Below are 23,896 nucleotides of genomic sequence, written 5' to 3' on the forward strand. Positions count from 1 at the left end.
ATCTCATATAAATTTTTTTTTTTTATATAATATAATTTATTTACAATAATAGGAATAACATATTCATTAAGTTCAAATTTTCGGGTCAAATAATCAGTAATTATTTGTTTACAAAAAATTCATGTTACAAATTCGAAATGTATAATTTTATATGTTACGTGGCTCGGCTGTATTAAAAGATTAGATATATGCACGTTTTCGCTGAAATCATGCGATTGCAGTGTCATCTGTAGAAGCCACACGCATATTGTGCACGGCGTTCTTTTTTCGAAAGCGATTGTAAGAAGAGATAGCGATACGCCGATTTTAAGGCAGCGAGCGCGTACATGTGTCACGTGGGCAGGCGCGACCAGCGCATATTCGAGAGAAACCTGGCGCCCTGGTGGCGGTCTTTGGGGCGGCCATATTTTCTCTCGTGGGTTTCAATCACGAAGGTGGTGGTTCGCTGACAATTTCTGGGATGCGACGTACAAAGTCGTTTTTGCGCGTTCTGTACTCGTAAATAAGTGATTAGTGCCAATCATGGCTAAAGGGAGTAACAATTTAAGTGGAAGACGGTCATCGTCGCGCAATACAAAGCCCTACGACGCAAACAATGTGAGTAGTCTCTTATTGGCACGAGTCCCCCGCGACAGAAACGAACTTATTTCAACTTCAACGGTTCTTCGCGCCTAACCTCCCGAATTAGATCTTCCAACGAATTTACACCGTGAACCGGCCCCCCTTCGGACTACTTGCGCGACTGCCCTTTTTCTAAGATGCACTTTCATCGGACCTAGACGATGTCACGGTTATGTGAGTGCACTCGATAACCTCAATCTTTCCCATACCACTTCACTTCCGAGATACCTATTGAGGCACCTATAATATCTAACCTTGAAACGTGATTTTCTCTTAAAAGGAATATCATTGAGAATCTGTTAAGCGATTTGATTCTCGTTAACATATAACTTTATTTTCGTTACGGAATTTCGTATGTTTATACGTTTACGTTTATATCGATTCCATACTAGACAAAAATTCACATGACATCGGAAAATCGCGTTTTACTCAATTTTGCGCAATATCATGTATATAATTATCTTCGAAGATCATTTTTGTGGAAATAGCAATATTTGATCGAATCAACCGACTTTACTTAATGTAAGATTCACAGAATTTGATTCTCGATTGAATATTTTAACCTCATTTCCAAGAAGAAAAAATTTTTGTTATCAAAAATAATCTGTTTGACGTTATATTAATGATTTAAATATTAAATTTCAATATTTAGTCCTCCATCTTTATTTAAGTTCAATTATTTTTTGTAAGTACAACTTAAAAAGCATTGTTTAATAAAAACTGTTATACATAATGCAATGATTGAATTAAGCAAATAATGATACTGGATATATAATCTATATTTTTTAGTTAATGTTTAGCACTTATTATTATCTTGTTTAACGTGTTCGTTGCCAACAATGAGTTATTTCGTAGGTCAAAGTTTGTGTTTAGGCACTAGCTACGAGTTAATTCGTAGAACATTTTTGTTTTACCTACATCACATACGATCAAACTCGTAGTATTTTCATGTTCTTTGAAGGTATCTGACTTTGGGTATTAGAAAAAAACACAACAATTTGGCGCAATTCAAGAGATTTATTATAATTAATATAAGTATACTATAAGTAATTATAAAGTAAATAACATAGGAACTGTAGAAATAATCAAGCAATTGATAAAGCAATTAAAAATTATCTAAATTCAATGTCTTTCCCATAAATACATGTTTTGTATTTTTATTTTACAATTAATTAAAATTTGTTGGTGTAGTGGAACCATTTTTGAAAATGCTGCTCTGCAGCGAACGTGTTAATAGAATTTTGAATTATGAAAATTGAATAAACTAATATTAAAAATTATTTTATATTTGTAAAATTATTATTTATTTCAGTCATTTGTAAAAAAAGTAGCAACGAAAGTGACAGATCTTATACCACAAAGATCATGGATCAGTAAGTGGTTTAACTCATCTCAAAATGAAGGTGATGCATTAGATGACAATGAAAATGCTGAAGAGGTTGAATCCGAAGAAGAAATTCAAAAACCTCCTCCTTTAAAACGACCATGTATTCGTATGGATGTTACTCATCCACCTGGTACATTCTTAATTCAAACAAGAGCTAAAACTCCAGTTAACAAAGCCAGTTCTTCTAAACAACAATATTCCATATGTAATGAAACGGTAAATATCATTTATTTTTAAACAGCAGCTATTTGAAAACATTTCCTTGAGTTAATAATTTCTTTTAGTCTGAAGATTTTTCTGAACCTGCAACGGCTGGGCCAAGCAGGATGAGCCATTTAATATCTTCCACGCCTGCAATGCCAACAGATATTAGGAATATAGTCCAACAGAGGTCTGAGTTGAATTCTATAACTGTTGCCACAAATAATGGAACTACAAATGGTACAGATGATAATTCTGAATCCAGCGAAAGCACCAGTGGCTGCAGCTCTCTTATTCCACAAATAAATAGACAAGAAGCTCCATCAAATGTCTCGTATAACTCCTCATTTTCGAATAGAAAGAGTTTTAATAATGACAAATTAACTTTTAGTATGTAATATTTTTCTTTTTGGAACAGTATTAATCTGTAAGTACTGTGTAATAAATTTTTGACATTCGTACTATATGATGGTTCTTAGAATTCATTGATGAAATATAGGAGAAGAATATGAAATTTTATTTGAAATACTATTTATTTTAACAAAGATTTACACAAACCTATAGAAGTAACAATATATATAAAATTTATTTGTTAAGACATTATGAGCACAATTTTGTTGCGTTCTAGACAATGGTATTAATGGAATGTGAGCAGTACAAATGTGTGCTGGTTCTTTAAAACCTTTACATAGTACTTACAGATTAACATTTTATCAAAAATAATTTCTTTTTGAAGGTGTAATCTATTTTATATTCTTACACCTTGTTTTAATATCTCTTAATATTATTTTCAATATCTTTTAATGTAAAATATTTTCCTTTTTCTAGCTAACCGTATGCAGTCTCCAAGATCTTTATTTTTAGATAGTAATCGAGATTCCTTAAGCAACCGTAGACCAAGCTTTAATGCATCGGTCATGACAAACACGTCGGATCGTGCATCGCCATTGTCGTCTCCTTTTTACAGCGGAAATACTACTTTCGGTGGAGCAAATGCAGCTGGTCTTTATAAACGAAGTCGCACTTTATTCAACAGTTCGAACGAGGTACATTTTACCGAATATTTCGGTAAAATTTATTTATTTTTTAACTATATAAATTTATGTTCAATTATAGATTCAACTTAAAGTTCCAAGAAGAACAAGTGTTGAAGTAAAACCATCTAATACAGCAGGAGTTGATTCATCTGGTATGAGTCAAACGGCTAAGAAAATATTAGAAGCATTAGAACACTTTTCATCGCCAATAACTGATGCTAAAAAAATTCCATTAAAAATGATAAATAATACGTCATCAATAAGTAAAAAGAGAACAAGAGAGGAAACATCGCCAACGGTTAAAGTTGGATTGCGTCATTTAACTCGTGAATTAACCGTACCAAATGTGCCCGATATATTAAAATTGAGGCGTCGTCAAAAACTACAAAATATGACATCTGCAGTTAGAAAAATTGTTTCAGCACGAACTGAACCACCACCCCTACAAGAATACCATCTTAGGTAAGTAGGCGATTCAATTGTGTGCCATCAATAAAATTAATTTGTATAGTTAAAAAATAGACGTTAATTGCACATGTTATTTCTCTTTCTTAGAACACAAGCTGATGAAGGTTCGAAACATCATGGAAAACTTAAAGTTAAGACAGCAAATCTTGATGAAGAAGACACAGTTGAACCTGTCAATTTACCAAGTATACCTTTGCCAATATCTTCTTTACCTAATTTTAACTTTATGTCACCTGTTAATTCAAAAACAGTAGATAAAAGTTGTGTGGACAAAGAAGAAACTTTCACGTTTGCAAGTCCTATAAAAGTAACAAATATTACACAAAATTTAAAATCTATTAACAACTTTACATTTAGTAGACCAATTACAGCTGATAAACAATTAATTGATAACTCTAATAATTCAAGTTCACCTTTAAAAAGAGTTAATGCTAAATCTACATCACCTAGCAATTGTGTACCTACTGTAACACAGAATTTTATCTGGTCTACTTCATCTACAGCACCCAGACCAAAAGAGAAAACAAAGAATAGAGACAGTCCTGTTCCTACTACTTCGAACGAATTAAAATCAGGAAGTGTAATGGATGTTCTTGATACTAAATCTAATAAAACTGGACCTGAGAAATCGAGTGAAACAAAAATGCAAGTAGAGTTAAATAAAGATTCTATTAATAACAAAGCAAACACAGTTACTTTAGATACAAATAAAAATGATATTATCATTGCAAGTTCAAAGCCTGATACTCAGCAAGATACTTCGAATATGTGGGAGTGTTTGGAATGTTTGATTAAAAACAGCAATTCTGAAACACAGTGCATTACTTGCAAAACTACCAGGCGAAGTCGTAATGATAATAAAACTAGCGAATTGTTACCATCGTCGAGTAATATCAGTGAATCAAAGACTACAGCCAATGATCACTTTGGATCCCAGTTTAAAATGTCGAATAATCAATGGGAATGTACATCGTGTTATGTAAGAAACAAAGAAACTGATCAAAAATGTGTTGCGTGTACCTCGCTTAAATCAGACTCCAACCATAGCAAATTAGCTACAACAAAATTGCCAAATTCTGACCTAAATAACATGAAATCCTTGGAAGAATCTTGGGAATGCTCTAATTGTGCACTAAGAAATTCTGCAAACTCTATGACGTGCTCTTCTTGCAATATACCTAAGTCAAATTTGTTAAAAACAAGCCCTAAAAATGATAAAAGTTTCACGAATGAAATAAGTACCGTAGCTAGTCAGAAGACTGGTATGCCAATCAATACGTCATTAAATACTTCAACCGTTACTAAAAGTGAAACTATGGATAAATTTAAACCAAGTAAAGAAACATGGGAATGTCCTTGTTGTATGGTTAGAAATGTTATTTCCGTCGATTCTTGTCCATGTTGCAATACAGCTAAACCTAATACAGGAAATGCAACTAAAACAGTTCCCTCGTTAGTTGCAAATGGATTTGGAGATAAATTTAAGAAACCTGAAGGTGCATGGAATTGTGACTCTTGTATGTTACAAAATGAAGCGAAAGTTACAGAGTGTGTTGCTTGTGGTGGTGTAAAACCAGGATCAAAGAAATTAGACAATTCGACTACAAATACTAGTTCCAATTTACAATTTAGTTTTGGTATGCCTCCAAATACTGGGGGTTTTAAATTTGGAATAGATAAAGCTGATCAACAAAAGACTGATAATGTAACACCTATGAATAATTTTAAATTTGGTGAAAATCAACAAAGTAGCCAAGTTGGTCAATTTACATTTGGCATTCAAAGAGAAGAAAAGAAAACATCTAGTGAATCATTGCAATCTGAAAACAGTGCCTCTTTGACTGTAGGAAGTGGTTTTGGATTATTAGTTAATCCAAAAACTATAGAAAAAACTGATCAAAAGCAAGATTCTGAGAAGGTAGAGAAAAAGCCGATATCGTCCTTTTCATTTGGTATGCCAAAAACTGAAAATGCAGCAGCAGAAAATGATAAGCAATCTGTAAATGTAGCACCTACAATTCAAAGCACCACACTCCCATCTATTTTCACGTTTGGTGTATCAAAATCTGAAATTAAACAGTCAGATATAGAAAAAGGAAAACAGGACTCTTTGCTTGCAAATTCTGTGACGGAAGTTTCAAAGCCAAACACAAAAACTACTGAATCTTCTACCATTACTAGTGCCAGCACGTTAACTTCAATTACTCAGAGCAGTTCACAAGAACTTAAATCAACACCTCTCTTTACATTTGGTGTACCAAACAGCGCGGTTGCAGTTAGTAGCAGTGTCCCTACAAGTGTAATAACAAGTCTTCCGTCTTCTACTCAATCTTCCTTTGTATTTCCTGAAACAAAGCCAGCACAAACAACACCTGTACCGACTTTTGGTCAAATACCATCAGCTTCTGCTTCTGCTCCGTCCAGTACCTTTACATTTGGAGAGAACAAAACGAAAGAAGGAACTTCGGCAACTAAAACGTTCGGTGCATTACCAAATGGCTCCTCCGGAAGTTCAATATTTTCAAACATTTCAAGCACTCCGTCATTGTTTGGTACTAACGATGCGAAGACTACAGCTACGTTTGGATCAGAAGAGAACAAGCAACCTACATTTGGTACCACTGCAAGTAAACCATCTGCTTTTGCAATACCAGAGACTAAAGTGCCAACATTTGGCAGTATAGAAAATAAACCTTCGATTTTTGGATCATCCGATACAAAAATACCTGTATTTGGAAGTACAGATACTAAACCGGCACCTCTATTCAATCCAACTCCTCAAGCGTCAACATCAACAACTACATCAACTTTTAGTGCACCCTCAGGTGCACCATCTCTTTTTGGATCATCCGTTACTCCTGTCTTTGGAAATAACACTCCTGCAACATTTTCTACTGAGTCAAAACCTAATATATTTGGGTCTACTGCAAAATCAGGTGAAACTAATACACCAAATTCAAATTTATTCACTTTCAATGCCACTCCTGCTCAACCAGCAGCACAACTAGGATCTGGTTTCAAGTTTTCTGCAAATACTAATCCTACTGGATCAACTCAGAAACCATTATTTACATTTGGTAGTAATACAAGTACACCAAAGAGTAGTAATGTATTTGGAGGAACATTCAATAATCCTGGATCGAGCAATTCTTCTGGCTTTACATTTAATGCACCTAAGCCAGAAGCACCAGCATTTGGTCAATCTACCGTTACAACACCGATTTTCGGTGCACCTCAATCTGGATCTCAGGATCAACCGTTATCATCATTTCCATCGGCTCCTGCAAATACAGGATTCAATTTTGGATCTACAGCATCTGCTACACCTTCAGGAGGATTCAATTTTGGTGCAGTTGTAAGTAAAGTAAAATGTGCATATTTTTAACTTGTAATGAAATGTTAACAACTAAAAATATTAAGAATAGATGGAAAAAATTCATATTTACTCTTTAACTACAATACTTCATACATTAATAAATATCTACATGTATAAACGAGTAGATATTATTAGAGTAATCTATAAATTTTCGGTTTTTCTATATTGAACATTCGAGCATAAATATAACAATGCAAATAAAGATTGTTGTTCATTTTGTATTACTCTAGTAATTATACCAACCAATTTACACATATGGATATGTATTAAAAATATTAAAATTAAATTAATTTTGTTAAAATTGTGCTGACAAGAAATTATTACTTGAAATGTATGTAATTTTGACAGGCCTCAACCTCCGCAACATCTGCAGGATTTAATTTCAACCCTCCCAGTGCTACACTAACATTTGATCCTAATACTCCACCATCGTTTAATTTCACTGGTGGCAATGCGCCTCCAATGTTCAGGTAAATATAAGATATAAAAAGATCTAATATATCGAATCATTCGTTAATTATATATTTTTTTAGTGGTACTCCTCAAACTTTGGCGCATAGAAAAATCAAGAAAGCTTTTAGAAGAATGCGGTAGAGGGCAAGTAATATATGACACTAACTGCTTATACACACGGATGCATTTTTTACATCTACTTTATGCAACCGCGTGTGTAAATATGGTTTTGAATGTATGCTAAAAGTTACAGTATGGTACAGTGAAAATATCATATACCAACCAATCACATCAACGTGGTGGTATACCAAGCACTTTATGTAATATATTTATCTGCCGATGGGACATGCTTGCATACAGCCACTTGTGTTCTACAGGATCTGTAAATTATAAATTATTTAAATTATACAATTAATAATGAATGATACTTTGATGTTGGCATGAAGCCACTATCGCATTACAAATACCTTGTCCAAACGAGACGATATATACAGGATGAACCACATAACTTGATCACCTTGAATATATCTGATGTAAGCGGACAAATTAAAATATTTTTTGTTTTGTATGGTTTGATTTAAAAAAGCCTTTGAGCTAATTATAATATAGTTTTTATGTTATTTCCAGCTCTAGAAATTTCCAATTACCTGTATTGTTTGATATAGAACACTACAGTTCTATTCATATTTTAGCAAAATACATAGACGAATTGAGAAAGTAACACAGAACATTTTTTTTGCCATGAAAACTAAAGATAAAATGACATAAATATTTGACACTAATTCTATAATGTTGTATATTTCGTGACGTTTCTGTATGATTAATATTAATCATTATTGATGTCTAAGTAAGAAGCTCCTTCCAATCAAATTATACAAGATAGAAAATATTTGAGTTAATCTTTTAACATTGGAAATAATCAAAGTGATTAAGTTATGTGGTTCACCTTATATATGTACTGATGACATAAATAAAAACTAATTTGCTGAAACAGGAGAGTACCTCGATAGAGAAATCTAATAAGCACTAGATGCGTGCAATTTTTTGAGGATTGCAACTGGGAAATAATGTACCCCTCAGGTAAGTATAAGTCATTCACAACTCGTGACAATGTTTTTGTAACTCAAGAGAGAGACGAAACATGTGCCGAAATATGTTATTTTGTCTGTAAAGAAAAAATGTTGCAGGAAATTGCAATAACTTTATTCTTATATTTATAACATAAAAACAATCGTCTATACCTGACTAGTTATTTTTCATAAATTCACAAAAGTATACAGAATTTGACATAGTCAGGTACATAAAATTAAAAGAGCTTAATAAAAGAAAAAAGGAATATACTTGACAGAATACATTTATTCATTTGTTCTATCAATTTTGACACGTTACGAGTATTGTGAATCGACTGAATATCAATGGAGTCCCACTGCGTATAGACATTAATTATAGTTAAATTAAGATTTCATGGGCAGTTCTACAGTTTTTGTAGTACTAGTTCAAGGAAAGTGTATCATACACAAAAATGGCATTCGGATAGTACAAACTCACGATTACTGAACGATTACATCGAGTAGTCGAAATTGTATATTTTTTTTATATATTGAATGATTAATCCTATAAGAAAATACTGAATGCCATTTTAATAGAATTAAATTATAGTAATGTTGCGTGCTTTATCATAGAGTGAATGAAAAATGAATCGAGAGGTATGTTAAATGGAAATAAATTATTACGGGGCTTCTAAAGAGTTACTTTTAAAACGTTGTTTTACTCAATCAAATGTAATTTTATATTTAGATTCTTAAACTTCTCAATTTTATATAGTGTTGATTTTGCAATGTACATTATGAGAAAATATCACTCTGTACTTTAATGAAATTATTAGGTCAAAGTATTTTCTTCTTGAAAGTTAATTATAATTTCTTTTATAATATTTTTATGTTCTAATGACATTATAACATTGATGGATTGCCGAATTTTATAATGAGTGCAATGCTGTTAAGAGTGATATTAATTTCTGTAAATGTAAGCATAATGCAATTGTTCCCAAGATACAAAGGAACCGTAAAGCAGACAATTCTTTTTAGAAGTCCCTAAAAGCAGAAAGTAGTTAGTCGACGTGTTGATGATTAATGAATTTAATATTACATCATGCACGTCCTATTTAAGTTTAGAATAGTTATGTCTATAATGTTGGCTTAAAATTGACAGTAGCCAAGAATAACTCGGCACAAGACCCACCTTCTGCCATTATAGTTATGTAGGTACAAAACAATTTTGTTACATATTGTTACTCTATATGTTGTGTAATATTTACAATGTAGCTTTTAAGGCATTTTTAGTTTTTGCATACATTATTAGGAAAACAAGGATAATAAATAAAAAAAACCTTGATTTCATGTTGGTAATTTACAAATTACATACTCTGCAAACACCCTTCGTAGCCAGTTATCTATTATGATGCAATAGTATTGCTGATTACGTAAAAGGTCTACCAATGCGAGTATTAAAATTTCTCTTCGCGTAGTTAAAATTACATCTATCTGTAAAACGTAGAACAAGATCTGTAGCAATTCTACAATTGACATTAAATAGTTATACTTAAAATGTTATTCTTTGTATGAAAAGGATCTTGTCTACGAAGGGTTCTTCCGCACGTAGTTCTATTGTATAACTTAAAGAACTTATAACTTTGTATAATAATTACCAGCTGAAACACTAACCAATGGTAAAGTGAGGCTGCGCTGAGATATGTCTATGCTGCTGTCTTACACTGTGAACATTCTCTGTCAAGGCTGTGTCGTCCATTTGTCTATCCCTAGACAAATTTCCAAATTAATAAATATATCAAATACTGTCCCAAAGGTACAGTACCTTCGTATTAAATCTCGTATATGGCCTTAAAAAAACACATAACGAGCGTATGACGTAGATGTATTAACAATTGTAAAGCAAATCATGTTGGAATTGTTTTGTAGCAGTTTGTACTCTCTATTGCAGTATGCATAAATACTTGAAGAGCATTACATTAAAATCGTTCAACAATAGATGCATAACATCTCATGACTCGTAGAATACTTGTCTTTGTATTTATAATTATTGTAACCGGTATTTTACTATAATTATTAAATTTGATATTATTTTCTTTAACACTTGAATGTGTATTATAATTGCATTATTCGAAAAAATTATACAGGGTGTACAGCCACTCTTGGGAAGAATTTTAATGGGAGATTCTAGGGGCCAAAATAAGACGAAAATCAAGAATACCAATTTGTTGATCGAGGCTTCGTTAAAAAGTTATTAACGTTTAAAATTCCGCTTGTAGAATGGCAATCTGCGAACAGTTGTTTACGCGTGATAGTAGTTCTCATTCACAAAACTGTAAGACTGTCGAGATACGTCAGTAAGTAGAGTTTCTCATGCTGAATGAGAACCACTATTATGTGCACGCAGCTGTTCGCAGATTGTCGTTCTACAGGCGCAACTTTAAACGTTAATAACTTTTTAACAAAGCCTCGATCAACAAATTAGTATTCTTGATTTTCATCTTATCTTGGCTTCTAGAATTTCCCATTAAAATTTTTCCCAGAGGTGGCCGAACACCCTCTATAATAATCAATATAACAGAAATAAATAATTTATTCTATAAAAATAGATGGCAGTTATCGATAGACAAATATTTAAACAATGTTAAAGTGCAACGTGCAAAAATTCTACAAGTTAAGAGGTGTTGAAAAATGAGTCAAATGTTCTGAGGCCTTATTATAATCTTAGTCCATGAAAATTATGTATTGTACTGAATTTACACAAATATCTGTAACGATTATATTGAGAATGTATTAATCAGTGATCTAATGTTCACAAATGAGAGAGTTTGTTATGAAATAAGTCCAATGACTGACTGTAATTAAATACAATGTACATGAGAGAATGTTCACTGTATGCTTCAGGTGCTATGGGGATGTAATTGCATTCTCATGACATGATATAATGTTAGATAATCTCATAAAGGAGTATCGGTGTTTCTCAACCGGTAAAGCACTTATATAATTTGGCAACCTCTTTATTCGCACAAATGAAACAAGAAAAATACGCTTAACGATAATCGAATGTTCTTTTATATTAGAATTAAAAAAAAAAAAAAAATAAAATAAAAAATATTAAAAAAATATATGTTATCAAATTGTAAATGTTTTATTTAAGGAAGCATAATAACAGTATTTAGTTTATTCCAAAATGCGTAAATAATAGTAAAACGAGCCAGTGGCGAAATATTAATGTATAATAACTAGGGCGGATATGGTTTTCAGAACGAATGTATAACTGTATAGTGAATGAAAATCTCAATAGCCTCATATTGTATAATTTATTATATAAATGTGACGTTGTTTTAATACGTAACATTTGTGATGACGAGGGCTATTGAGCTAACGTTGAGAAACACCGTGAGTAGGTTACATTCACGTTAACATTATTACCATTATTATTCTTAATACTATCCTCCTCTGTACCCATAATAATTATATAACACAATATTAGGATACATGAAAATATCAATTGAAAACAATGATGTTTAATTTGGGTTTACAGTTTTATTTTTTAGCTAATAAAGTAACGATTTTAGGAGGGCATTTAGATAATAATAATAATGCGAACCAAGGAGTTTGAACTGTGGTACAATTATTGTACAATGTAATTACACTTTAAAATCTCATTTTCTCCTAGTAAATACAAGTGCAAGGACAACAAAATGCGCGCAACTTCGTAAAAACCCTTTGGTTCGCATTCAGAAAGTAATCTAAACACGAATATTAGAATTCAGTCGCAATCTCGAATTCTTAGATCAAATGTATGTTCTATGATTACGTTTCACGTTGCCTTTTATTTCTGTAAGTATCAAGCTCACTCCTTAACAGTTCCTCAAAGAAGTATACAAAATAAGAAATCCATATTATAACTTACTGTAATATTCGTGGTTTTCGTCATTCTGAACAATATATGTATATCATTCTACGTGCTATTGTTAAAAATATTTTCTTTTTAACACAGAATATCTCAGTTCCCTGTACAGAACAAGCAAGGAAACTAATTCTTGTTGTATCAAAACTAGAGTGGGCAAAATATATGCGTTTCTTTCCTATTTAAAAAAGACATTGCAAAAACAAGTGATTGATAATTAAAGGTTTTCAATCCGTATAAGGGAGCTCGGTAATTATTAATTAAAAATTCCAATTTATTATCAAGTGTCGCATTGTCTATTACGAAAGCTACGTATATTAAATTTTTCGCTTACACGAACTATACAAGAATACAAAACGTAATTGATTTTCTTATGTTGCACAGCTGTATGAGGAGTTACGTAGAAAATAAAGATTATCTATGATTATAATACACTAAGTGTTTGATTTATTTATCTAATTTTGGTACGCTCTGTACAATTTGCTTTTGTAGCGGGTGTCGAAAAACAATGGGAGTAATTAGATTATTACAATATGTATCTCTACAATTATTTACAAAATTCTATACAAGTTATGATTTCGTTCTCTAAGAACTTTCATTATATACAAAAAGCTTTTATTTTATTTTTTATTCTTTTTTAACACATTGCATTGGAAAAAAATACCTATAATTAGAAAGCAAAAACATTTTCTTTCACATAACCTACGGGAGTTAGGTGTGATAATGGCGGTAAAGAACTGAATTAAAGTTTCTGGCACGAATTTTATTCCGAGATTTACAACAAAAATGTTTCAACTAGTTAAAATGCCGCTTAATCTTGGGATATGAAACATTGACACGTATAACATAGGTAATACAAGACGATGTGGACAATTCAATAGTTTGCAATGAACTGATAGAATAGATTCATTTTTCTATTTACTTAGTGTTGTGTCTGCGTGTTGGGTAGGCCTCCTGTGCTTCCCAGAGAGGTGGGTTTCCTAATTAATTGTAATAAGACTCGTTAGCTGATAAATGGAACAGCCAATCCTCTCTAGGCAGCCCCACATTCATTACTATTTATCACTTCTATCATGATATTATAATTTAGGTACAATCTTAATTATTCAATATTAATGAGAATATTAATAATTATGTTTTATTTTTTGCATGAATTCAGTATAGATTGTAATTATAATTACTTTATAAAGTTTCTTACACTAAGAATCATCAGACATGAAGGAATTTTGGGATTTTAGTTCCTCCAATGTTTGAATTTGTTGACGGAGAAATAATATCCTAGAATATTAAAAAAGAGAAGTTTATCGCGTTGAATGTGTTGGAATATGCTAAGTTGGTTATTTGACAGATAAATTCTTATCGTAACAAAAAGTAACATGTACCTTTGTTCCTGTAACGTTGCCTGAATTTCTGTCAACCTCACTATCGATCGCGCCGTTTTTAACTCTGCTGAAACTCTCGTACACTGCAAACTTCCCATTGTGTGTGCTTCTTCGCTAAGTTTCTGTGCCTGTTAATTACAATTATCCAAACATTTTAAATAATACAATTCGTATATTCATATGAATGTGTGATTTATTATTTTATGAATGTGTGTGTGTACCTGTTTCTCAAGAATATCAGCAGGAAAGGCACGCACATGTTGCGTTAAATCTTCCCGATAGTGATTAGCAAGTGACGGTGTTAAAGAAGGTGTTAAAGGAGGCTGTACTCTAGACAATGCTTGTAAACCTGTATTACTTAAATTTCCAAGGGAACCTAATGTGCTAAGACTTTGCAATGAGCTTAGACCTTGTACTCCAGAATTCGTCCCCCCAGGGCTTGTTACTGTGAAAAAAGAAATAAGGACATAATAATAACATTCTATAAATTTCTAAAATTTACGTGGATATTAGATTTATCATTCATTGGCAACATACATTTTCGAGCATCAATACAGTCCAGGGTTTCCGAATGTGTGGGAGTAGGTGGTCCCTCACTTGTAACGTTGCCGCTTGTGTCAACTTTTAGCGGGACCATTACGTCATTTCCACTATTATTCCGGTCTCCGCTAGATGACTGCTAAAATATAATAGCATAATCAAATAATTTTTATAATTCTTATTAGTTACATCATAAAAACTCGCGCTTCACAGAAACTACATCTTTGACTTATAAAGAAAAATTATTATTATCTTTATATGTTGTAATTCACTACAGTTAACAATGTAAGTTAACATAGTCACATGAATCTTTCTTAATTGCATTTGACAAGAAATATCCACGGAATGCAGCTCTCCACATTTTTAACGAATCTTTGTATGTCTGTAGAGTGGCTGTAATTAAAATTTAGGAGGTGAAACTACCCTTAGAAAATTCATCTTGTAATGCTATCTTGAAACCTATTGAATATAAGAAAGCTTTGTAAACAAATTCTTTGCTATTTTTTTTTTATAAAAAATAATATCAGTAATAGATATATAAATAATAATAATATTTCTTTATAAAGTTCAAGCATACAAATTCTCTTTTTTAGGAGTCAAAGGGAGACGCCTTCCAAAAAGTTTAGAAACCATTGTTGTAGAGTGTTTATTAATTAGTGTCAAGATTGATTATCAACATTTATTAATTTAAAAATAATGACAATAAATAAGTTAAATAAAAGAAATACGATTTAAATTGTTTGGAAAGTCTGTGCTGTCTTTAGAGAGGTGTTGAAATTTTTTTTAATATAATAAAACATGCAAAAGATTACCGTTCATTGCAGGTATAAATGCCATTTGATAAAAATATACTTATACTCTCAAATTACTTTTCTTTCTTACGTTTGTCGTACTTTACAATAGATATAACAATTTCTTGCAGGAAATATAGTGTATTTAGAAATATATGGAGGAATTTTTTTTTTACGAAAAGACACAGGTATCTTACTAAAAATATCATAAAACCTAAATGATGAGCAGGAGGAGGGATAATTATATACTCTTAAAAGAAAGATCTAAAGAGGTAAACAATATTCATACTTTTACCTCAAAAAAGTGACAAAAACTTTCCAGCAGCCTAATACACTAGTTAATTAAGCACATTAATAAAATTACCAATCTCAAACTATAAGTGTATGCTTACTTGTCGAGACAAGAGGATGGCGGCCGTTTGCAATGTTTGCAATGCCTTTTGTGGTGTAATATCAGGCTGTTCTTTGTTGCCTGTAATTTGAGACAATAGTCTAGGGAGATTTGCTAACGACACAGGTGGACCTGGAGCATTACTATTTCCTTGTTGTTGTGTTGGTGAATTAAGTTTTCCAGGTGTTTGTGGTGTCGATGGTGGGTGTGATGTTAATCGAGGTAATGCTGTAACCAATTATCAATCCATTACTAATCTCTATTGCTTCGTCACTGTTATACTATTTAAGGGGTAATATCTTTTTCGAGTGAAAAAGACCGACTTTTTTTATTATTTTTTTACAGTGATGACCATATACTTACGTACAGTTAACAGAATTGAATATTATTTATTGTGATCATATATCAAGCAAGTATATGAAAATTAATTGTTCCTTTCTATGAGTTTACAATATATGTAATGAAATAACACAATAGTTTCTTTTTTTTAATTTACTACGATTAAAAAATATCTATATTTTCTGAAGTTTCTTTAAGTCAAAATTATGTAACATATTAATATTTTGTATTTAGACCCTTATTTTGAATAACTACAGCACACCACAGCATAGATTCTGTAAGTCTTGCACAGTTACTAGCTAGTATTCAAATTCTATATTTCTTGTATGGTAATAAATAATTCTTCCCTTCACATCAATCTATAGCATATCAATACGATTAAGATTCGTAGATTATGCAGGCCATTTCGTCACACAAATATTATTATCATTTAAAAATGTCTTAATCACTCTTGCAAAATATTTCACATCATTATCCACCTGATATACCCATTCTCTTGGCATTATTTCTCATATAAAAATTTGTAAACCTTCTTCAAAGATGAGTAAATATATAGCAAATTTATAGATTAAAATACTTAGTAATTTCTTTTTTTTTTAATATCTTAATTATTGTTTTATTTTGACTCGAGAAAAAAATACCCCTCTAAATGGGACATACCAGTGGCCAACAAAACAGGACCTTGCGGCAGTGAATCGTGAGTGCAAGATGTGAGAGGTTCAGAAGTCGGTGTAGAATCACCCGGTGAAATGTCCATATCCTGAGCTTGGCGCTCCACTCCCGCATCTTCTCTACATGGTTCCCGATCTCTTTCTCGTTCCCGTTCCCGTTCTTTTTCTTTTTCCCTTTCCCTAGCTGAAACCTCTTCTCTACTACTACCGCCGCCGCTTCCACTGCATGAACTCCAATATTCACGTTTGTCGGACTGACGTGATGATTTACCATCTCGCACACTGCTACTGCTATTTGATCGCGAGTTGGAATGTTTATCGTGACCTGCGAGTCGAGAAAATCGAAAATTAAGATCTTCTATACAGAATAATACGATTTTAATTATTGTAACTAGCACACATTATGCGATAATGGAAATTTATTAACATTCCTTGTACTGTTTAGAACAATTAAAAAATCACGCGTTTGGACAAATTAACAAAATAAATCAACTATTAAGAATAAAAGAAAATAATATATTGCATTAGGACATTAATACCGAGTACCCAATTTGTATAGCATGTTAGAGATTGTTAAATATTTGATGCCCCTTAACTCTTTGGGGCACGGTGGGATTAAAAGTGTCCCACCTTTTTGATGCACCGTAACGCATGGTGGGACATTTTTAGTCCCACCTCGAAATATTGAAATAGCTGCATACGCATAGGTTTATATTTCGTTTCATTTACGTAAAGCAGTTGGTAATATCTTCAACAAATGTTACAAATGTATTCACTTGTGTTAGCAACATTCAACATGCCAATACAGGTTCATCAATTGTTGCAAGTGGAAGGTTTATTGTGACAATCTTTTTTTATGTTTTTTATGTTTTTACATTATGTGATACCTTTATTAATAAAAATATACCAATTTTGTTTAATTTAAAATGCAATAAAATTTCTATGCAACATGGATCTATTTTATTATCTGAAATCCTATGCCACAAAGAGTTAACTCGGCAACACAATCATTAAATAGGTAATTTACTTATTTTGAGCGGTATATAAATTACTGCCACTAATAAATATTGTGAATTATTACGTAAATAAATTTTTTTATAGTAAGACAACAGATTTAATGATATAATATTGTTAGACGTACTTGACCTAGAAGAATAATCATTGGACTGACGTTGTCGATTATCTGTTCGACTAATCCATTCCCGTGGTTTTTCCCACTGAGAAACTTCTGTTTTACAGTTGTAATAATACTTCTTGCCCGAAGAACTCATATGTTCTGACCAATCACCAAACCTGGCCGAACGTTCCATTGCACCTCCTCGTTCATCACCGCGTTTGTCCTAAACAAACTGTTCTAAAATTTCCGGAAATGATTGAATGGATGGAAAATATTTATACAAATTCCAAAACTTGTTCGAAAAGTTGAAATTACATTTGTCCACGTTGCTGATCCTGTTCACCTACCAAATCTCAATTCTTCAAAATTTCTTAACACTTTGAGAAAGATGTTACACTTCTTGTATATTACAATACCTTGACAAAGTATCAATTTGTATATTATTAATTAATGATATTAACTAATTTGCAGATTCTAATAACTTTTAACCAACTGTTCCTATTACATTTCACATATTAAATGTAATGGTTCTATTGTATACAATACTCAACTTAAAAAGAAACTGATTGAACTATAATAATCCTTATTTTTTATTTCATTAATTAATGATATGTGCGTAAAAATATTGTTGTGTTCCATAAATACATGATTCCACTGCTAATTTCATTAGTAAATATCGAAATATATTTGATACTGACCTGACAGGAATTATGCGATGGTTTCCTCTGAGATGAAGACTCTCTCGATGAATTTGATGATAATTTTATAGGATGTAAAATCTATAAAAGCATACAAAATATTCAAATGTTAATCACTTGTTGTGAAAGACGTACAAATTCTTTTAACAAATTTTAGGACTATGACTATGTACAAATTGTTCAACAGTCCATAAATGTATAAGGAAGCATTGAAGATAATAATATCACAAAATGTTTAGTAATTATTTCTATAAATATGTGTATAAAGTTTAAGTACAGCACTGCCTCACTTTTTGCATCAATTTATGTTAAAGATACTTGCGATGGAATCATCTCTCAAGTAGCTGACAGTTGTATAATTAAAAAAACCTATTTGAGCAGCCTGTTAGAATTTAACCAATTCCAAGAATAAGTCTCGCCCAAATTTCTCTATATAAAATATAATGATCTCAATTTAGTTCTGAGAGTAGAAGCAGTACTATACATTTGTTTAATACATATATTTTTAATTTCAATCTGATAAAACATTTTACAAGAAAATTAAAAAGTGTGGTATACTTAAATTACACATATAAGGAAAAATATATATGTACAATTTTTTTGTCCACTCTAATGAGTTAATCCACCGGCAGGCGCACCCATCTACAGAGTACACGACTTAGTCTTTCGCCAAAAATATTTTTTTCTGTGATCGAATCGACTTTGAATCTTTTTCTATTTCTCATTTAAAGGTTTTTCTATATATTTGATCTAAATATTTGTTTTAGTTTTACGATAAAAAGCGCGCTTGCCGGAGGGTTAAATAATTGCCAACAAATTTCTTACTTCTCCACTACTCCTATCGTGGTTGGTCCTGTGTTCTGAATCTCTGCTCTCACGGCTTCTCTTGTCTTTTGGGGATCGTGCACAATCTACACATATGCAAGCAAGCATGTTACAGCTGAAAATGTTAAGACACAATCCTGTTTTTATACTGAAGAAAGAAGAATTAAAACTTTAATTCTCAAAGCAAAGGAATGTTATACAGCCGATTTTGCCATAACGCAGCTTTCTATTACATGATTAAATTACTATGTAACATAGGAATCTCCTATTATTATAATTAAAAATTATTTCAAACAAGATAAACGCAGAATAATACATTATCCTTATAATATATAGAATCTTGTAAATAATTAATTTCCTAAACTAGTATATAATACTATATTTTTGACTTCAAAACAATTATCTATGACACATATAATGAAATATTGACAATGTAATCACCTTTAAGTAATAATTAAAATACCATTATTAAAACAATTGATACAAAATATAAATATGATAAATATGAATTTAATTTTTATATTAATTAAGTAGTTACATATGAGTCGCACTTTATGCTATAAATATTATTACACACCAACAAGTAATATTTCTTTCTCTACAAAAATTAATTTGCAAAGTATAAAGCTTATAAAACCTTACTCTGAAATCTTTAAATGTTTATGATAATGTCATCCTAATAATAATAATAATCTCGTTAATATATTAACTTCTTATTCAATAATATAAAGTTACTTGTTTCAGCAATACAATTTGTAACATTTCTTAATATAATATAATCCTCATTCTTTAGAAATAATATTATTGGGTTATAGCAAAAATGACTGTATCATTTTTTGTTATAAAGCAAATTCACTGAACTGTCCGATCAATATATCTGTATCCTGGAGGTACATGACACTGTCTTAAATTTTTATAAAAACTAATTGTTTATAGGTTTTAAATATTCTTTCCTGTAATTTCTAATAGTGTAATACTGTACTCTAGCTTAATTAATAAACGAAATAAACATGATTAAAAGAATACTACGTCTAATTCTCTTTACAATGTACCACAATCACTTCTTTTATTTAAGCAGGTAGATATAAATAAACAACCAGTGTTGTTTCACACAGGAAAACATTGGTATGTTGTACTTCAAAACATCTTTTGACAAAAATTGACAATTCACAGAAATAAATTTTAGAAGAATAAGGAAAAAAGAAATTAAATTATTAGTCATTTTACAAGCAGTCGCCAAATCAACAAAACAAATATTTCCTTCAATTTTTACCTTGTTTACCAAAAGCCTATCATACATTCCATAGATAACGTTAAAACATAAAAACAATATTCAAAGAAATTACATTGTTGAAGAATATTAATATTGTTTTCTTTCAAGGAAGAATGTGAATATCATACAATAATAAATGAGTTGTTATAGCCTTAATAATTTCTATTGTAAGAATACTTGTAAAATAATAATAATAATAATAATAATAATATTCTATTGGCTACTGCTGTCACGAATTTTATTTCTATGACATAGTGTTATATGTTTTCCAGATACAGATATATAATTTTATAAGTTTATCACTACATGTCTCTAATATGTTAAGAATGCTTCCGACTATTAATATTACCTTATACAATGTTATCCTACATTATATTAGATTAAAAAGAATATGAAAGTTAATTACCAGAATACTTGTCCCTAGAGGAGGATAACTTATAGTCTCTATTTTCTCTCTCCTTCTTGTAAAGGGGCTTAGATGTGTAGTTCCGAGGGCTATCTCTGTCTGTTCCCATGCCCAAACCCAAACCTGCTGCTGGACTGTAAGAGTTGCCATTTGGGGAATCCCGCATACGTCCTTCGTAACGACTATCTGATGATGTCGTTGATGAGGAGTAGCCACCCTTAGAACTGCTGTACTTTGCGTTCTATAAATAAGTATAAGTTTGTTAGGCATTATCAACAAATTATTCTCAGCATTTAACTTACTAAAGATTGTTTTTCCTTTATGTGTTGATTTTTTTATTCTTACAAAATATTTGTGACGTACATTTATTAAAAACGTTAACACAATAAAATGAAGTATTGTTACATTATAATTAAAATTAATGTTATCATATCATCATCATTGCAATGAAAAGTATAATATAAATAATATATCTATATGTGCAGAAAAAATAACTGCTCTAAATATCTTTTATACAAAAAATACTTAATTATGTACTGTGTTTTCTTAAAAAAGGGTTTGACACAACAACAGCCCTGCAAGTTATGTACACAAGAGTCTAAGTTCAATTAATAACAACTAAATTACTATTATAAAAACTATAACTTCTAAAAGTAAATTACTAGTGGCAGAAGATACGTTATTGCATTTATGTAACATTTCCAATATACTGTTAGTAATCTACACAATGTAAAAGAATGGATTATTGATTTTTTGAAAGTGAGGTTATGTTTACAAGATCAAGCAAAATTTTTGTATTTCATCTAAAATAGTAAATCTACATGAACTTATATATTATCTACGTTTTAATCAATTTAAATTATACATGATATATTACAAAAATAAGCATGTATAATGCACACTAATTACTTATTATAATTAATAATTACAATATGTAATGGTCAAGGACAATATTATAATTATGTCTATAACATATTCACAAGAAAATACGAACAGTCCAATTATTTTTATTGTAATGTTTTAAACACAATGAGAAAAAACTATCTATACAGTGAATTGTTATTATAAACATTCAATAATCATATTATAATTAAACACTTGCATGCTTTCTTCTATTCATACTGTAAACATTTTGTAGAAAAATAATTTACTTTAAATTAAGTTATTTAATATTTTTTAACGAAATATTTCAATTCTTAACATGAAAAGTTTATCACATATTTATTAACAAAGAAACCAAAATTTACAATATGCAAGTCATATCAGACATTTTGAGCAAAGTAACTATGCTTGTTCTGATACTCATTTATGAACAATTCTAATACATTAATACGTAAATAACTAATATGTATCCATAAATCGTCCAATATTTATTACACTTGCTCATAACAAATGAGTCCGACACAGATAAAACATAAAAAATATTAATGTATAATAAAATTTTCTTTCGACAATCTGTACCAAATATAATCTAATTATTAGCAAACTAAAAGAAAGACCAATGCATGAAATATGAAAGAACCATGAGAACAATTTTTTCAAAGGAAAAGACATAAAGCAATTATAAAAATTAGGATTCTTTCAAGCACAGATGAATAAAAACTACAGTACAATTATGTATGCATGGGCATGAATATGACTTGAAATATTATTTTAAATAGTAAACTATCAGAATAAATGCAAACAAAATGACACTTGAAATGTAATATATAAATTCTAGACGTAAAAATATTATTTAAACAGTTAGAAAATGGAGTAAAAATTTTACATTTGTAACCCTGAAATATTTACAAAGGTTTCAAATATCTTGCGATTTTGGCAATAAGGCATAATATATTAGTGATTAAACACAAACTACCTAAATTCATGCTTACATTTATTTTACCTCTTGTAAAACGTACATAAAGCCTACAGAATTCAAATACAATAATTTATGACTCGGATTCAGATCTTAGCTGTATTACCTTAAAACTCAAAATAGATTTATCGAGTTGATAATCTACAAAACATTTTTACGTAAAATTTTATTCAATTTCTGTTCTAAATATCAATTTCAGTTTCAGTCTATTCTGTTTTATTTTCATCATCATAAAATATTTTAAACAATACAAAGCCATAAATAAAACATTTTATTTGGCAATTGAAAAATTCTTTTAGTTATTTAAATGGAACTATTTTACTTATTACGTTTTTTCATGTTAGACTTAAAATACTATTTTATTTGCATTTACAGTTGTGTTCATTATTTAAAATGATATTTTAAATACTTCAGTTTCAAAGTTTACCCAGCTCTGGTGCAATTGTACTGTAAACGAATTACCCCCCTCCGAAACCTCCGATATCAATTACTCGAATGATATTTACCTGATAGGGATGGGCCTGGTGCTTTTCGAAGTACCTGAAATCATACAGAATAAATCGTGAATAAAGTCACAAGACAGCGGGTATTCCAGGATGGTAAATGAAATTTCCATCGAGGAAAATCTCCCGCGAATGGCGGTTAGTGATGTCGAGTGGGTCGGATGGACGGACTTTGGAGATGAGAGGTGAGGTGAGTAGAGGTTGGTTGTGTCAGGATTGGGTATTTGACGGCGGTACCCTACCCATCGCTGATCCTTTGGGGTTTCCTCGCATGCATTACCATCAATGCCGGTGTCTGTGGGAAATTCGCGGCCTCGGATGTTCCCTTTTCGGTCGGTCAATGTCATAAAAACAACATTAACGCTTATTTAACAGTCAACTTTCTTTCTACCCGGACGCCATGTCACATACGTGATCGGCCGCTAGCGGTTATTATAGTCGAAAAGTTCGAGTAACGTCTGCGCTTCGGTGTGCAACTTCTGTCCTCAGTGGCGTGCATACTGAGGGTGCATTCGGTTTGAATGCTCACGCGCTTCTGTTTTGTTTATATTGTTCACTTTGGCACTCTGACAACAGTATGAACGTCACTATAATATC

At 31.1% G+C, this 23,896-nt stretch overlaps 3 protein-coding genes across 7 annotated transcripts in view; 2 read left to right on the plus strand and 1 right to left on the minus strand.

Annotated features, from left to right (window-relative positions):
- Glurib (Glutamate receptor IB) overlaps nt 1-23,896 on the plus strand; it is a 999,595-nt gene that overhangs the window by 703,310 nt on the left and 272,389 nt on the right. The gene's annotated exons all lie outside the window — the stretch shown is intronic.
- On the plus strand, nt 388-12,939 carry LOC143347963 (uncharacterized). 2 transcript variants are annotated; one of them, XM_076777649.1, is made up of 8 exons: nt 388-597; nt 1,934-2,224; nt 2,293-2,599; nt 3,038-3,255; nt 3,326-3,708; nt 3,802-7,069; nt 7,439-7,560; nt 7,624-12,939. In XM_076777649.1, exons 1-8 carry the CDS (start codon nt 523-525, stop codon nt 7,682-7,684), a joined length of 4,725 nt encoding a protein of 1,574 aa, XP_076633764.1. In that variant the 5' UTR covers nt 388-522; the 3' UTR covers nt 7,685-12,939. The 2 variants fall into 2 exon arrangements, with proteins under 2 accessions (XP_076633764.1, XP_076633765.1); XM_076777650.1 differs by lacking the exon at nt 388-597 and adding an exon at nt 665-795.
- Wcy (WW domain-containing adapter protein with coiled-coil wacky) lies at nt 13,256-23,737 on the minus strand. 4 transcript variants are annotated; one of them, XM_076777674.1, is made up of 13 exons: nt 23,542-23,736; nt 23,303-23,336; nt 20,939-21,179; nt 19,260-19,345; nt 18,435-18,515; nt 17,761-17,959; nt 16,609-16,944; nt 15,611-15,837; nt 14,425-14,566; nt 14,109-14,332; nt 13,888-14,015; nt 13,704-13,783; nt 13,256-13,485 (listed from the first exon to the last, which is right to left on the minus strand). In XM_076777674.1, exons 1-12 carry the CDS (start codon nt 23,580-23,582, stop codon nt 13,705-13,707), a joined length of 1,818 nt encoding a protein of 605 aa, XP_076633789.1. In that variant the 5' UTR covers nt 23,583-23,736; the 3' UTR covers nt 13,256-13,485; nt 13,704. The 4 variants fall into 4 exon arrangements, with proteins under 4 accessions (XP_076633789.1, XP_076633790.1, XP_076633791.1 ...); XM_076777675.1 differs by having other exon boundaries at nt 13,256-13,783; nt 14,425-14,563; nt 23,542-23,737; XM_076777676.1 differs by having other exon boundaries at nt 13,256-13,783; nt 23,580-23,698.

The sequence above is a fragment of the Colletes latitarsis genome, chromosome 11 (assembly GCF_051014445.1).
Source record: "Colletes latitarsis isolate SP2378_abdomen chromosome 11, iyColLati1, whole genome shotgun sequence".
Lineage (NCBI taxonomy): Eukaryota > Metazoa > Arthropoda > Insecta > Hymenoptera > Colletidae > Colletes > Colletes latitarsis.

Coding starts and splice junctions, on each gene's coding strand:
- Wcy (XM_076777674.1), bottom strand. CDS start 23,582: ATGGTAATGCATGCGAGGAAACCCCAAAGGATCAGCGATGG. Junction 23,337..23,541: donor CCCCAAAGGATCAGCGATGG/GTAGGGTACCGC, acceptor GTATGATTTCAG/GTACTTCGAAAAGCACCAGG. Junction 18,516..19,259: donor ACGATAGGAGTAGTGGAGAA/GTAAGAAATTTG, acceptor ATGCTTTTATAG/ATTTTACATCCTATAAAATT.
- LOC143347963 (XM_076777649.1), top strand. CDS start 523: ATGGCTAAAGGGAGTAACAATTTAAGTGGAAGACGGTCATCGTCGCGC. Junction 598..1,933: donor AGCCCTACGACGCAAACAAT/GTGAGTAGTCTC, acceptor TATTTATTTCAG/TCATTTGTAAAAAAAGTAGC. Junction 3,709..3,801: donor CTACAAGAATACCATCTTAG/GTAAGTAGGCGA, acceptor TCTCTTTCTTAG/AACACAAGCTGATGAAGGTT.